Raw genomic sequence first — 16,287 nt, 5'->3', positions numbered from 1 at the left:
GAGAAAGAAAACCCGAGGCAGATAGAGAAAGAGACAGAGACGCAGAGAGGGCACCTCCCGAACAAGTCCCCATCTCTGGTTCCTGTCTGTTCCCAAACTCAGCTCTTCCCCACCTTGAGCTCTGGGAGGTGCTCTGTCCACCCTCACGGCAAACTCCCTCTTCTGCTTGAGCATGCGCTGTTTTTGGTTACCCATTGTATCACACACCAATATTCATCCAATGCCCATTTCCACTGTCTCCTCCTTTGCCTACCTCTACTGTCAGACTGTGAATTAATCATTCGCTTTCCCAGCCTCCCTTGCAGCTGTAATTGCTCATGTGACACAGCTTTGACCCAATACATAAGCAGAAGTCCTGGGAAGGGGACTTTGCATCAGTATCTGTCATCAACTATGGCTGTGATGGCTGGAGCTATGGCAGCCTTCTTGCAACTATGAGAGTCAGGAAGGAAACAAAAGTCATCACACTAAAGATGGTTAAAAACAAACAAAAACTGAGTCTGTATGCCCAGGGCGTAATTTTACTACCAACCAAAGGCGGCAGCTGTCACCTCTCTTGGCTGTTTTCTTTAGCCAACAAGCTCCTCACTGAAACATATGCAAATGTTGAATTCTGGGTAACATGAGGAAGAAACTTTACGACTGGACCCGAGTGGCTGAGCAGTGAAGAGCTCCGTGCTGGGGGAGGGAAGCCAGGAAACGGTGAAGAGATCGGTAGGGGAGCGGGGTGGACATGTTGACAGGATGAAGTGTGGCAGGGACCGCAGAAAGCACAAAGGCTAAGGATGCAGGAACGGGGGGTGTGTGTCCAGATGAGACAGGGCCTGAGCTCAGGGAGGCTGTGACAGGATGGTCCAGCAGAGAGGTGGCGTGAGCATCACGGCCAGGACTTGAGACCACGGGAGCAGCCGGGGCAGGGAGATACAGCATTTCCAGGCCTGCGGGTGGCAAGGGGAACTGAGCCGGGGCTGAGCAGACAATTGCCAATCCCAGGAGCTGGTTGGGGAGAGAGGCGCTAAGAAAGTGCATGCTTTTTTACACCCTGGCTTATCACGGCCTCTTCAGAGGCTACTTATTTATGAAAAAGGCGAAAAAGTTAAATCTGGGAACACAAGCTGTGCATTCCACCTGCCTGGCACGGGTTGAACCTCAGCCCTGTCACTTTCGGAGAGCCCTCTGTGGACACAAGCAAGGCCCTCGGCTTCTCCAGCCAGTTCCACTGTGTGTCAGGGAAGATGGGAGAAGGTAATGCCGACCTTTAAGGGCAGCCGTGAGGCTTAAATGAGGTGGTAGAGTATAAGTGAGGTGCAGGCATCTTACATGGTCTCTGCCATCGGGGTGACCCCTCTGTCGGCGGCCCTCAGAGGGAGGGCACCTGCCTCCTACCACTTAGTGCCCCTCATGTGAGAGGGCTCCTCTCGCCTCGCGAGCCAATGCCACTGTCACGGATGAGCCCAGAAGAAATCAAGGAGACCCTCGTGGGGAAGACGCAAAGTGGCTCCCCAGCCTGGCTGAGGGGGGACAGACCTACCGTCTCCTCCTGGGAGGCGATAAGCCTGGCTTGTTCCTGCAGTTGGGCTCGGAGAACGCTGACCTGGCGCTGGGCCTGGGCAGCCGCCTTCCTCTGATCCTGAGACAGGGTGGCCTGGAGCCTCTCGTTCTCCTCCTGCAGCTGGTGGGCACAGGGAGGCTGGTCAGTCAAACGCCTGCAGGGATGCCGGAGCCCAGTGTCTGCAGGGCCTACACCTGCAGGCAAGCGCTGGTGAGGTTTCACCGGAAGCAGAGTAGAGGATTTCTAGACCTGGCCAGGTGGCTTTCTAATAAGACTATCTCCCAGTTTGGGGACATTTTAAGCTGTGCCTGAAGAATGGAACGCACGCCCCTAAGATCGGGACAGATAAGGTAAGTTGAGAGAATTCAGGGACAGCAGATGGCATAATGGTTACGTCGCTTGACTCCCACACAGTCGACCATAGTTTGAGTCCTAGACTGGGCGGCTTAAAAACATGCCAGGCACGTGTGCCCAAGATCCCAAGAGGAGAATGGAGGAGAAAGGAGGAGAAAGGATTGCAACATGGCCATCCCCCCTGGGGGGTGATTTCTCACTTTCTGTCTCTGTCTGTCTCTCCAGTGAATGCATGCACCCTATAGCGAAAATGTCTCTAAAATAATAATAATAGTAATTGAGACAATTCAAAAGTTACCGGATGGATGACTGTAAGTAAAAGCAAGAAGTGAAGTAAATGTGTTAAAGCTACCTCTTGCGTAAGAGCAGAGATAAAAGGAGACTATTCATTATTATTTGCACAAAGAAATTCTAGTAGAGACACAAGAAAACAATAGAAGTCCTTGCTCGTGGGAAGGTGTGGGGTCAGGCAGACGGGGACAGGCGGGAGTAAGACTACACTCACTGTACCTCAATGTAGTTCTGCTTTGGGAATGAATTACAATGTATTTTCCATTTGAAAATGTTTAGAATAAACAGAAGCTATCATATGGGAAATTCGAATGCATCCCCGTACTGGTGTGGGGCGTGTCCCCCACGGGCCGGATTTTGAGCTGAGCCTTTTCATCTTCTGAGCCTTCTGCAGGCAAGACCCCGAGGTATTGCTACCAGCTTCCTCCTCCACTGGCTTCTTCCTCAGGAGCATTTTTTTAGAGAGAGATTTTTGCTAAAGGGCATGTGCACTCGCCATGGAGACAGACAGAATGTGAGAAGTCACCCCCCAGAGAGGCTGGCCACGCCATCTCCTCTTGGGATTTTGGCATGCACACGCACCTGGTGTGAGTTTTAAATTACCAGGTCTGGGACTCGAACTACAGTCTACTACATGAGAGTCCAGCGACACAACCATTACGCCATCTGCTGGTCCTCCTCGGATGTTTTTATAACAGTCGTATTCTCTGCTCGAAGGCCTGCTGCTCCCACTCACTGGTCTCAGGATCAGTCCTTCTGTGTGGACTCCCCCGAACCATGGCAGACCTCCACAGCTATGTGACCCTCTCCTGGGTGGAGGGGTCTCTCACAAAATGAGATTTTTCACAGCACCATACCCTCTTGGAGGGCCTGAAGGGTCACTGCAAAGAGAAACACAGCACAAAGCTGTGTTAGGTCCGAGGAGAAATAGGAGGCCCCGATCCTGGCCGAAGAAGCGGCTGACCACTGAGCCTGCCCTGCCTGTGTACTGACGGGGGTCAGCGGCCAGGACATGTACCGTCAACGGAATATCTGCCTACTGCGCCCAGCCGGGGGGAGACGGGGAGATGCTGACTATGGGGAGGCCATGGGACACCGCGCTCCCCCAGACCACCCGAGGACTACCTCTCTCCTCTCAGCCGCGTGCTCTTCACGCACTGCCTTCATTTTCCTCTTCCACTCTGTTTTCTGGAAAAGATGAAAAGCTTATCGATCTGATGGGTCTAGAGGTATTAAAATATATTATAAAGGCACGGGAATTGAAAAGTCTGATCTTGGGCTGACTCCACAGCACAGCAGTTAGCACACTGATGGAGAGAAGTCAGATCCCGCGTGGTGACTGCAACCAAATCCCTGACCCTGTCAGCTTAAAAACACGCCCGCATGGGCACGAATGCCCAAGACCCGTGACCAGACCCTGTGACGGCCGCTTCTCTCTCTCGCTCTCTCTCTCTCTCTCTCTCTCGCTCTCTCTCTCTCTCTCGCTCTCTCTCTCTCTCTCTCTCTCTCTCTCTCTCTCTCTCTCTCTCGCTCTTGCTCTCTCTCTCTCCATGCACACACACATGCTCTATCATTAAGAAAAGAATGAAAATTATAAAAGAAAAAAGAGTATTGTCTTATAATTGCCTAGACAGAATAGTGGAAAAGAATAGAGAGCCTAGACAAAAGAAGAAAAATAAGGAGACTTGGTCGAGGAGAAAAGACAGATTATTGACTCGTGGTGTTTGAACAAGTGGCTACCTGCCCGGGGCAAAAATGAACTTGGATCCTTATTTCATATTTTAAAATAAGTTCTAGGTTACACAAAGAATTAAACATAAAAAGCGAGGTTATAAAAATACTAAAATAAAATACAGAAATATACATATATATATATATATATATTTGCCGTGCGTACATGCACTCACTAGAGAGAGACAGAGAGGGAAAGTGAGAAATCGCTCACCAGGGGGGATGGCCTCACAGTCCCTTCTCCTCCATTCTCCTCTTGGGATTTTAGGCACACGCGCAAATGTGCCTGGCGAAATTTTCAAGCCATCCCATCCGAGACTCAAACCACGAAGTCAGCCAGGTGAGAATCCAGCACCTTAACCACCGTGCCACCTGCTGACCCAGGAATATTTCTTTTTAAATCTTAGAGTAGGGTCATAACAAAAAGATAGATAATTTTATTACTTTGGCCACAGATACAGTATTCGTTTTTGTTTGGTGTGGTAAACAAAATGAAAGGACTGAGAGAAAACTGGGGGAATTAGCAACAGCTGGAACGGCAGGGTTGGGTTCATTTCTTTTCTTTTCTTTTCTTTTTTTAAGAAAGATTTTATAGGGTGCATGCACTTGCCCAAAAGACAGAGAGAGACAGAGACAGAATGTGAGAAATCACCCTTCCCTGGGGGGATGGCCATGCTGCAATCCCCTCTCATCCAGTCTCCTGTTGGGCTTTTGGGCCCGCACGCACATGCACCTGGCATGAGTTTTAAGCCACCAGGTCTGGGACTTGAACTGTGGTCGACTACATGGGAATTCAGAGAAGTAACCATTATGCCATCTGCTGGCCCTAAGGGTTGAGTTAATTTCTATACATTACACAAACTCACGAATGAGTAAGGAAAACATAAATAATAGAAAATATGGAAAAATTTGAATAGCGTTTATAGAAAAAGATTGATTTTTTTTTTTAAGAGAAAGTTTTCTGCTATAGGGTACATGTGCTCACCAGAGAGGCAGAGAGACTAAAAGTGAGAAATCACCTCCTAGGGAAGATGGCCACACCGCAATCCCTTCTCCTCCATTCTCCTCTTGGTATTTTGGGCACACACACACACACACACACACACACACACACACACCTGGTATGAGTTTCAAGCTGCCATGTCCGGGACTTGAGCTGCAGTTGACAGCATGAGAGTCCTATGCTTTAACCACTACACCACCTTCTCGACCCAAGATTAACTTTTTTAATCATGTGAAACATTAGACTGTGAAAAACTTCATTGCTGTCAGTTGAGCTTTTGGTTCTTTCTCAAGACACAGCACGATTTAATGTGCCATGTTGCCAATTTGCCCTTCCTTGTCATGGATTTATCAGTGCCATAGACCATCTTATAACTAGACTCTAATAAGATTCCTCCCTGGTGGCCAGAGCTCCCCGCTGCAGACCAGTGACAGAAGACTGCCAACTCCATTCATTGACCTCTCATTGATACCATGAACTGGGCCCTGCTGGGAATATTTACACTGTGGGAATTGGCAACAGCTACAAATGAAAAGCTTTTTATGGTTCCAGAGAGAGAGATGACACCGCAGGATCTATCCCAAATATTTTCAAATTCAGGAAAACTGTCACGTGTCCTAAGAGTTGTATTCAACTAGGTTAGAATCAAAATATGGGCAAAGGTGTCAAGAGACATCGCTGTATTTCCTTTTTCATCCCAGGAAAAGTTGATACCGTACGCCTATTCCAGCCCTTGCACAGAATCCTATTCTATGCTTTCCTAGATTGGTGGAAGGTCTGAAAATGTTGAGCTTTGATGTCTTTCAACTTCCCTAAACCTATAGAGCCAGGATGAGGGAACATGTCGGATGACAGCATGGTTCTGGGCTTCTCCGGGCAGAAAAGCATGGCACATCATCGGCTCACCTGCACCTCCATCTTCTCGCGCAGGGCCTGGAGCTCCTGTGCCTGCCTGAGTCGCTCCTCAGACTCCTCATCCCTCAGTGACCCAAGGTTGGATTCCACCACGCTGTGGGACTGCAGCGCCTGCAATTTCTGAGAAGGCCAGGATGTAGTATTATTGAGACGAAAATCTAATCACGATGTTGTCTTTCACACCTTGAAGGGTGTCAAAGAGCACACCTGACCCCGACCTGAACCTCCGACTCATCTTTACTAGACACCTACACGGCAGCAAATGTTTACACAAGCCGGCATTCCGCTCACCGGGGTTCTCCTGCCGGCTCCTCCTTGCACAGAAGCAAGCACTCATGGACGATCAGAATTGAAGAGTGTCATTTCAATTTCACTTAAACTTTGTCGTACTCATACCCTCCGCCCTCCTGACAACTGCCCGTGTCTTTTAATTTTTTTCTTTTCTTTTCTTTTTTTTAATTGCCAGAGGGCTCGTACACTAACAGGAAAGAGACAGCGAGACAAGGAAAGAGAAAGCACCCTTTCAACAAGGTGTGGGCATGCCATGACTCCTGCTCCATTTCTCCATCCTGCCAGGATTTTTTTTTTTTTTTTTTTTTTTTTTTTTTTGGAGAGGATTTTGCTACTGGGTGCGTGCGCTCGCCAGAGAGTCAGAGAAAGACAGAGAGATAGAAAGTGAGAAATCAACCCCCAGGGAGGATGGCCACACCACAATCCCTTCTCCTCCATTCTCCTTTCAGGATCTTGGGCATGCACACACACACGTGCCCGGCATGAGTTTAAGCCACCGGGTCCAGGACTCGAACCACAGTCGGCTGCATGGGAGTTCAGCGACATAGCCATTATGCTAACTGCTGGTCCCCTACCAGGATTTTGAGTGTACATACTCAGTGTGCTTTTCAAGCCACCCAGGGCCAGATTTAGAACCATGGTCGGCCATGTGGGAACCAGCTCCCTTAACCTCCAGGTATCCCCAAACTGCCCATTTCTCCTTCCATCTGCAGTAAACTGGTGAGACTCAGACTCCTAGGTCCATGGCAAGGTCTTCGGCACCCCAGGCCATGCCCCAAGGACTCACACCCCGAGCCCCCCCAAAACCCTTGCTGTCACAAGGGAGGGCTGGCTTTGCACAGCTCAGAGCCCAGCACATGGTGGTTCCTGAGCTAGCCGTGTGACCTGAGGGAAAGACATGGAAAACTGGACCGAGGAAAGGGTGCCTTTCTACCTATATACGGTGATTTTAAAAATGTATCACTATTGCAGTAGCAACACGACCTGTCTGCATCTCAGTGACTACATAAAACTCTAGCCCGGCCCCAGCAGATGGTGTAATGGCTATGTCGCTGGACTACCATGTAGTCGACCGCGGTTCGAGTCCTGAATCCAGTGGCTTAAACTCACACCGGGCACATGTGCATGCATGTCTGAGATCCTGGGAGGAGAAGGGATTGTGGCGTGGCCATCTTCCCTGGGGGATGATTTCTCACTGTCTGTCTCTCTCTGCTTTCTGGTGAGCACACACGCCCTATAGCAAAAACCTCCTCAAAAAAAATAAAAATAAAAATAAAAATAAAGCCTTAAGAAACTGTAAGATCCCAAGTTTGACTGGGTGTCATCCTCAATAACCCTTCTCAATTACTGCTGAAGCAGTATTGGGCCCAGTGTTAACCATGTCTAAATTCCCTGGATACACTTCGCTGGGTGTTTGAACAATGCCAGGCCTCTCATGCCCTACTCTGGCCCCCATAATGCTGCTTCTACCACACCATGAAGCTGGCTCACTGGGTGTTTGAACAATGCCAGGCCTCTCAGACCCCACTCTGGCCCCCATAATGCTGCTTCTACCACACCACGAAGCTGGCTCTCTTGACTTGACAAACCTCTATGGTGTTTCCCTTTCCGTCAGAGACGTCCTTGGCAGCGTGATTCACCCTAACTAAGCTACAGCTCTCTCTTCATCAGGTAACCGAGCCAAGTCACTCTGTGGGCTTCTGTGTTGGGGGGAAAGTTTTGAGGAGAATTATTTTCAAAATGTAGCACTCATTGGCCCTCCTCACATCAAGGCGAATTTTTTATTGCAATTTTGAAATGGACTGCTTACAGTGCTTCTTACAGTCAATCTAACCGCAAGCTGACCTGTCTCCCTCCCCAAGAATTGAAGAGAAAACTAACAAAATAGTTATCCAACTATACTGAGAACTTTTTTAGAGCATATTTATGTCATGAAAGAGACAGAGAGAAAAAAAAAGAGAGAGACAAGCACCCTCAGTAGGTCTCACTCTGCCATGTCTCTCCCCCAGCCTCTCCCAGCCAGCCAAGACCGCAAGCAGGTGCACGCCCCCAGGGGCCACAGGTGGACGTGGAACCAAGCTTCCATCTTCCGGACCGCTTCCGGCTGTGCAGAGTGGGCGTCGCCACACCACTGCAGCAGGGCCTGCGCTGGGGATGTTATACCTCGGTGCTTCATATACTTTAGTAAAAGTAAAACAACGAAACATTGAGAGGAGCCGGGTGAGACACAGAAACATAAGTAATCCTACAAGGAAAAGACAAAACAAGAAGCTGTCCTAGTGGAAAGATGTGACCCAAGTTAAAAACGAAACTGCGGGTCGCAAGAATTATGTCCTCATTGGCCAAAACTCAGACGTTTTTAATCAAAAGTAACCCTGCGACCCTTGATCGCATGATTTCTGAACAACTTCATGTTCAAATCAGCACCTGTTTATCAAGTGTCTGCTCAGCGAGCGCTGTGTACAGGGCAGGGTGGGAGCCAGGTTTTTGGATGAGCTTGGGAATGACGGGCATGGAGCTGGATGGAGGAGGATGCGTCTACATGGTGGGAAAGGGTTTTGTCTTCCACAGATCATCTCTGACCCAGCAGGGGAGCACTCGGGATGAAAGGGTCGGGTCACTTTTTGTTTTTGTTTGACAGGTTTTTGCTACAGGGTGCATGTGCTCACCAGAGACACAGAGCGACAGAGAGACAGAAAGCGAGAAGTCATCCCCAGCGGGGATGGCCATGCCGCAATCCCTTCCCCTCCATTCTCCTCTTGGGATCTTGAGCACGCATGCACAAGCGCCCAGCATGAGTTTAAGCCACCGGATCCGGGGCTCAAACCGCAGTCGACTACGTGGGAGTCCCGCGACATAGCCATTACGCTAACTGCTGGTCCCGGGTTGGGTCATTTCTGAAAGCCACTCTACCCACCGCCCCACAGAGAGCTCTGAGTTCGACCCGCCACTTCCAGCCTCGGTTCCCCTCTCAGACCGAGATGGTGGATCACTCATCCAACGACAATCCCCTTTTTAAGGAGGTCCTAGATTTTCTTTAGGCAAAATGTGGAACGAATGTGAGAAACCCTATTAGTTCGTTTTCAAACACAAAATTCTCCTTGATTTAAGGGGACTCGTGAAAGATAAAGACATTTTCAAAATATTTTTCCTCAAAACATTTTCCTTGATAGTCACAGAGGCTTATACAGAAAGATATGGTCCAGGAATAACTTTAATATGCTTTCTCTGCATAAATGTGTCACTGTAATATGTACAGTATAAGAACGGAGAATTTTGGAGTGTAAAGAGCTGGGTTCAGGACTGGATCCATAGCAGTACTCAAGAGACGCCAGGGGGCCAGCAGGTGGCATGGCGGGTAAGGCCGCAAATTCCCACAGGGCTAACCACAGTTCAAGTCCTAGGATCCGATGGCTTGAGGATCGCGCAGGGCATGTGTGTGTGAGTGCCCGGAATCCTGAGAGGAGAATAAAACAGAAGGGATTGTGGCATGGCCATCCCTCTGAGGGGTGATTTCTCACTTTCCCTCTCTCTGTCTCTCTCCAGAGAGCACGTGCACCCTATGGCAAAAATAAATAAATAAAATAAAATAAAAGAGAGAAGCCAGATCCCACATGACAATCAGAAACATGCCAAGCACAGATGCAGGTGTCTAAGATCCAACCAAGTGGGGGACTGGACGAAAGGGGCCGCAGCACGGCTAGACCCTGCAGAGGGCGCTCCTCTCACTCCCACTCACATAAGCACATATCCACTCTTTCATTAATAAAGAAAAAAAAGAAGTAGGTTCAAATCCAGCTCCACCCCTCACTAGCTGAGTGACCTTGGGCAAAGTATGTGGCCTCAATTTCTTCATCTGTAAAGAAACAATAATAACAGATTTTTTTTTTTTTTTGGCTACAGGGCATGCACACTTGCCAGAGAGAGGCGGGGGGGGGGAGAGGGAGTGAGAAATCACCTCCCAGGGGGTACGGCCACATCACAATCATTCTCCTCTTAGAATTTTGGGTGTGCACACACACACATTTGCGTGCACACCCAACATGATTTTCAAGCTGCCGGGTCCAGGATTCAAACTGCAGCATCAGCCATGTCCAGCACCCCAACTTCCACACTTCCTGCTGACCCAATAATAGGTTTTTTTTTTAAAAAAAAATAACTTTAAAAAAGAAATAATAAGCTAATGGTGTACTTACTTTGAAAATGTTATGGCTCTGCTGTAAGGATTGGAAGTTATGTATATAAAGTGTTCCGCACAGGGCTAGAAAATGTTAGATCCAGTTAGTAAACAGACTTCCTAGTGTGTGTTTCCTTTACAGACGCCCCCATCCTCCCCACCTCAGCAGAGTGGCTAGCATGTAGCCAGCAATCAGAGAAGACTTGTTGGGAGAAAAGCATTCATTTAAATTTGGGCTCATTTTTTTATTCAGGGGTGAAAATCCTTTGCAAAAATAAGGATAATATCTAGGAATATTACTGTGCCAGATAAATTACTGACATGTTACTACATGCCAGTAATAGGTACTGTGTATGTGCTAATTTAACCCTTCCAGCAGCCTATCTTACAGAGAAAATAAGGCACAGAGAGGTTAAGTAACTCGCTCAAGGTCACAGAGCTTGAGTATGTGAAAGAGCGGTGATTCAACTCCAGGCACTGGCCTCAGATATGTGGCCTCCCTGTGCATTAGTTCCCAGTGACAGTTGAGATAAAACTAGTACAGGGACCGGCAGTTGGCATAATGGCTATGTCACTGGACTCCCATGTAGTCAACCACAGCTCGAGTCCTGGACCCAGTGGCTTAAACTCACGCCAGGTGCGTGTGTGTGTGCGTGCCCAAGATCCCAAGAGGAGAACAGAGGAGAAAGGATTGTGGTGTGGCAATCCCCTTCTGGGCGGGGGCGGGTGGATTTCTCACTTTCTGTCTCTCTCTCTGTCTTTCTGGCAAGCACATGCACTGTATAGCAAAAACCTCTCTCACAAAAAAAAAAAAAAAAAAAGAAACCAACGGTGGGTACTAGGATGGGGACCAGCAGTTAGCATAATGGCTATGTTGCTGGACTCCCATGTAGTCGACCATGGTTCGAGTCCCTGATCCAGTGGCTTAAACTCATGCCAGGTGCATGTGCATGCGTGCCCAAGATCCCCAGAGGAGACTGGAGGAGAAGGGATTGCGGTGTGGCCATCCCTGCTGGGGGATGATTTCTCTCTTTCTGTCTCTCTGTCTCTCTGTCTCTCTAGTGAGCACACGCACCCTTATAGCAAAAACCCCTAAAAAAAAAAAAAAAAACTAGTACAAGCTAAGAAATAAATTTTGAGAACAAGTAAGATTTTCAACAAAAGAACTTTGAAAAGATTCGTCTGTCAGGTACCTCTTCTAGTGTACAGTTCTGGTTAGCAACACTTCTAAATTCATCCCAGAATAATTTTTTTAGCTTATCGATTTCCCCATAGAGCTTCATCCGCTCTTGTTCTTTCCACTCATCAAATTCCTTCTTAGCTTCTATTTCTCTCTGTTGAGCAATCTTGGCTTCCTATAGAGAAAAGAGGGATACAGTCATTAATGCCACATTACAGTGAAGAGCTGCCGAGTGTCTGCCCAGGCCCTGTCCCCAGTCAGTGTGGAGACCCCAAGAACACGTGTCCACAGTCCCGTCACTTGGACTCGGAAGGGTGCGTCTAAGCCAGTCTTATGGGAACTGTAAAGTCCCTTAAAGACAGAGGCTTGTCTTTATCTTCCTCACATTGCTGGCTTAGTTGGTGCTCATTAAACGCCCCAGTGAGGCTACGATAAACGAATAAATGAAGGGATGAGTGGGGCGAGTGTCTGTATTTTGACTCTGCAAATATTTACGGAGCACTTCCTCTGGGCTGAATTCTGGAGCTTTCCGAGTCAGACACAATCTTTACGTCCCAAAGCTAACGGTGTAGTCTAAGGAGTTAAAATTCAGTTCAAAATCCTCTGCTCCACTTTTGGCCACACAGGTCTGGCAAAACTCATTCGATTTTCCTTACCATGAAAGCATTTGCTACATCCTAGAAGGTGCATCCTAGCTGTGACTCCCAGCCATGGGAAACCAACCAGAATGTTGGCCTGGCGGCTCCGTGTGCATCTTGGGTCTCTGGAGTGGCCTGCGACCCAGTCTCCCCGACCTTTCCTCTCCAAGCCCACCTGGAGCTGCCACTGTCTCTCGGCCTCCCTCTGGGCTTCCAGCTCCCCCTGGGTCCACTTTAGCTTGGCCCGCAGCTCTTCCAACACCTCCTCCACTGGCTGTTCCTGCGTCTTCTGTTTTCCTGTGGTCCATGGAAAGAGAGGATGACCAATTTAACTCACACAGTCGGGGGCCGGCAAGTAGTATGGTGGTTAAGGTGCTGGATTCCCATATAGCCAACCACAGTTGGAACCTGGACCCGGTGGCTTAAACTCACACCGGGTGCATTTGCGTGCATGCCCAAGATTCCGAGAGGAAAATGGAGGAGAAGGGATTGTGGTGTGGCCATCCCCCCTGAGGGGGGATTTCTATTTCTCGCTTTCTGTCTCTGTCTCTCTCTGTCTTTTTGGTGAGCGAATGCACCCTATAGCAAACCCCCCCAAAAAAAATGCATTTTCCCTCTCCTTATACTAATTTCCATTAAGAAAAATAATAAAAGATATGCAAAAAATGTATATATATAATCATTGATCTTCATGTAACTGATTATATTGGGTTTTCAAGCAAGCCATATATTTGAAAGGAGGAAATTGTGATATAAATTATGGTATCTTTTTTTTTTTTTTTGGAGAGGTTTTTTCGCTATAGGGCACGTGCGCTTGCCAGACAGACAGAGAGACATAGAGACAGAAAGCGAGAAATCACCCCCCAGGGGGGATAGTCACGCCGCAATCCCTTCTCCTCCATTCTCCTCTCGGGATCTTGGGCACACACGCACACGCACCCGGTGTGAGTTTTAAGCCACCGGGTCCGGGACGCAAACCACGGTTGACTACGTGGGAGTCCAGCGACATAGCCATTACACTAACTGCTGGTTCCCTAAATTATGGTATCTTAATGAAATACTGTTCAGCCATTAAAAGTCAGGTTTTTAGGATCCAGCAGACGGCATAGTGGTTAAGGTACTGGACTCCCATGGGGCCGACCTGATTCGAGTCCTAGACCCGGAAGCCTGAAAAATCACACCAAGAACGTTTGTTTGTGTGCCTAAAACTCCAGGAGGAGCAGGTATTTTGTGGTGTGTGGCCATCTCTCCTGGGGGGTGATTTCTTACTTTCCCTGTCTCTCTCTGTCTCTCTCAGGTAAGCCCACAAGCCCTACTACAACAACAAAAGGAATTAAAACAATGAAAAAAGGGAACAAAATTTTTTTTTTGGAGAGAGTTTCGCTATAGGGCGCATGCGCTCACCAGACAGACAGAGAGAGACAGAGAGACAGAAAGCGAGAAATCACCCCCCAGGGGGGATGGTCACGCCGCAATCCCTTCTCCTCCATTCTCCTCTTGGGATCTTGGGCACGCACGCACACGCACCCGGCATGAGTTCTAAGCCACCGGGTCCGGGATGCAAACCACGGTCGACTACGTGGGAGTCCAGCAACATAGCCATTACGCTAACTGCTGGTTCCCACAGAATTTTTCTTTAATGAGATGCTTATATTTTATGTTTCAACAAGCACTGCTGAACTTCGAAAAGTGGATATAAAGTATGCAGATCTCCTTATGGGGAATACATACAGCTTTGCTACCCATTTTGGTCTTTGAAATGCTAAAATTAAAGTGATTAAATCTATTACTATAAGCCCGGGAACATAGAAAAGTCCAAGAACTCGGGACCAGCAGTTGGCGTAATGGCTGTGTCGCTGGACTCCCATGTATTCGACCCCAGTTCAAGTCCGGACCCAGTGGCTTAAAACTCACGCTGGGCGCGTGTGCATGTGTGCCCAAGATCCCGAGAAGAGAATGGAGGAAAAGGGATTGTGGCATGACCAGAGATAAAGCTTGAGAGACAGAGAAGCACACCCCAGAGAGTCTGGTCATGCCACCTCCCCTCCTTCTAACCCTCCAGCATACGGAACCCGGAGTACTCGTGTCCCGCTGTCAGGCTGCCCAGGCCGGGGAGTCGGACGCATCACCACCTGCGACCCAGCTTCTCTGGGCAGTGCATTGCCACTGCGTCTCAGAGCTGGCCCACCCAGCCCCTACACAGGCTCGGAAACCGGTATCCACGCGGTCAGAAGCTGGATGGCGAGGTGCTGAGGGCAGGTCAGCACTGCACGTGCTCCCAGCCACTGACTGCCAGCCCCAGGATCCCCATAGCCCCAGGGCCCCCCGGCTGCTGCCTGGACTCACCAGCTTCTGCCGTGCCTGCGTGCCTGCGCTGGATGTGGCCCCGGAGGAAGGTGGCGTTCATGAACGTCTTGTCACACAGGTGGCACTGCACAGGGAGGAAGCAACGGGAGAGCATGACGGGGTCACTGACTCAGCCTGGGTTTTCTCTACGTCAAAACCCCCTTCCCTTGCTTCAGAAACGAAGGCTGATGTACGGAGTGAGGCAGTGACGTTGTCCCCACGCTGCCCATCCCAGCCTCCTGGGGAGCTTTAAAACGCTTCCTGTGCCCTGGAGAGCTCAGAGCTGGAGAGTTGTTGATACCGGGGAATTTCTGTTGATTTTTCAGGGTGCAATGATGGTGTTAGGTTTATGTTTAAAAGTGGTAGTCCTTGGAACAGCAGTTGGCCTAATGGCTATGTCTCTAGACTCCCATGTAGTCGACCACAGTTCAAGATTCAGATCCCAGTGGCTTAAACTCACGCCGGGCGCGTGTGCGTGCGTGCCCAAGATCCCAAGAGGAAAATGGAGGAGAAGGGATTGCGGCGTGACCATCCCCCATGGGGGGTGATTTCTCGCTTTCTGTCTCTCTGTCTCTCACTCTGTCTGTCTGGCAAGTGCAGGCCCCCTACAGCAAAAACTTCTCAAAAAAAAAAAAAAAGTGGGAGTCCTCGCCCTTCAGAGATCGGTACTGAAATGTTACTGCTACAACTGCATCACTAAGATGCTGCAAGGTGGCCCCGGAGTGGAGGAGAGTGGGGAAGGGTAAAGATGCCCCATGCCGACCGTGAGCTGACACCTGATGCGCTGGGTCGTGTGTAGGTGAAGGCTCGTTATATTATACTATCCTCTCTACTCTGGCTAGTTTTGAAATTTTCCTTAATAAAAGGTTTATGAAAAGTACCAGTGGGGCCAGCTGGTGGCGTGGTGGTTCAGGTAGCTGGATCCAGTGGATGCGTACGCGTGCGTGCCCAAAATCCCAAGGGGAGAATGGAGAAGAAGGGATTGCAGCATGGCCATCCCGCCCCGGAAGGTGCTTTCTCACCTCTCTCTCTGTGTGTCTCTCTCTCTATCTCTCTATCTCTGTGTGTCTCTTCAGTGAGCACACAGTTCATCTGAAGAATGGAGATTATTTGCTATCTTTACATGAAGACAAATGTAACAGAAATTGCTAAGTGTTCCCTAAGACCCTTCTCTTCATCCTTCCTTTGTAATAAAAACTCTGATTTTTAGCTGCTCATGAGCCAATGAAAGGAAACACTGTATGTCCCAGCCTCCTTTGCAACCAGGTGTGGCCACGTGACTTAATTCTGGCCAATGACATGCAAGCAGAAGTTGCGTACACAATTTCTGGGAGGTGTCGTTATAGAAACCATCAAGTCCCTCCTCATCCTCCATCCTTCGGCAGAACAAGATGGAAGATTTGAGAGCTGGAACTCAGGCAGCCATCTCGGACCGTGAGGCAGAAGCCACACGAGGCTGGCAGAAGAACCCGGTCCCTAGGCTGGCTCTGCAGCTCCATGGTTAAGGGATGGTGGCAGACGCACAAGTCCTGGACTGTCTTAAACGAGAGAAAGAAATTCTCTGGCTTCAACTGTGATTTGAGCGTTTCTGTCACTCACTGTCAAACCTAACCCAAACACACACAAACGAAAACAAGCTCCTCTCTGGAGTTCTGACGTCACACCAGTGAATCTCCAGTTATCAGGACAGTGAACAGGGTGGGGTGGAGGGTGCTTTCTAAGGCATCTTGTGCCGCTTTTTTTTTTTTTTTGAGAGGTTTTTGCCATAGGGCGCATGCACTTTCCAGACAGACAGGGAGACAGAGAGAC

The 16,287-nt window shown here is 49.0% G+C and overlaps 1 protein-coding gene across 1 annotated transcript in view; it reads right to left on the bottom strand.

Annotated features, from left to right (window-relative positions):
• DZIP1L (DAZ interacting zinc finger protein 1 like) overlaps positions 1-16,287 on the bottom strand; it is a 52,677-nt gene that overhangs the window by 19,768 nt on the left and 16,622 nt on the right. Inside the window, exons 3-9 of the mRNA XM_027775572.1 lie at positions 14,673-14,746; positions 14,479-14,563; positions 12,308-12,429; positions 11,508-11,669; positions 5,838-5,966; positions 3,323-3,385; positions 1,532-1,672 (exon numbers count right to left, since the gene is read on the bottom strand). Of these exons, the coding sequence (XP_027631373.1) occupies positions 1,532-1,672; positions 3,323-3,385; positions 5,838-5,966; positions 11,508-11,669; positions 12,308-12,429; positions 14,479-14,563; positions 14,673-14,746 (776 nt within the window). The remainder of the gene's footprint in view (positions 1-1,531; positions 1,673-3,322; positions 3,386-5,837; positions 5,967-11,507; positions 11,670-12,307; positions 12,430-14,478; positions 14,564-14,672; positions 14,747-16,287) is intronic.

This window comes from Tupaia chinensis, unplaced genomic scaffold, assembly GCF_000334495.1.
Source record: "Tupaia chinensis unplaced genomic scaffold, TupChi_1.0 Scaffold000574_1, whole genome shotgun sequence".
In the NCBI taxonomy this organism is placed as follows: domain Eukaryota; kingdom Metazoa; phylum Chordata; class Mammalia; order Scandentia; family Tupaiidae; genus Tupaia; species Tupaia belangeri.
Note: the sequence above shows the minus strand (reverse complement) of the source record. Positions and strands in the feature narration are given on the sequence as shown.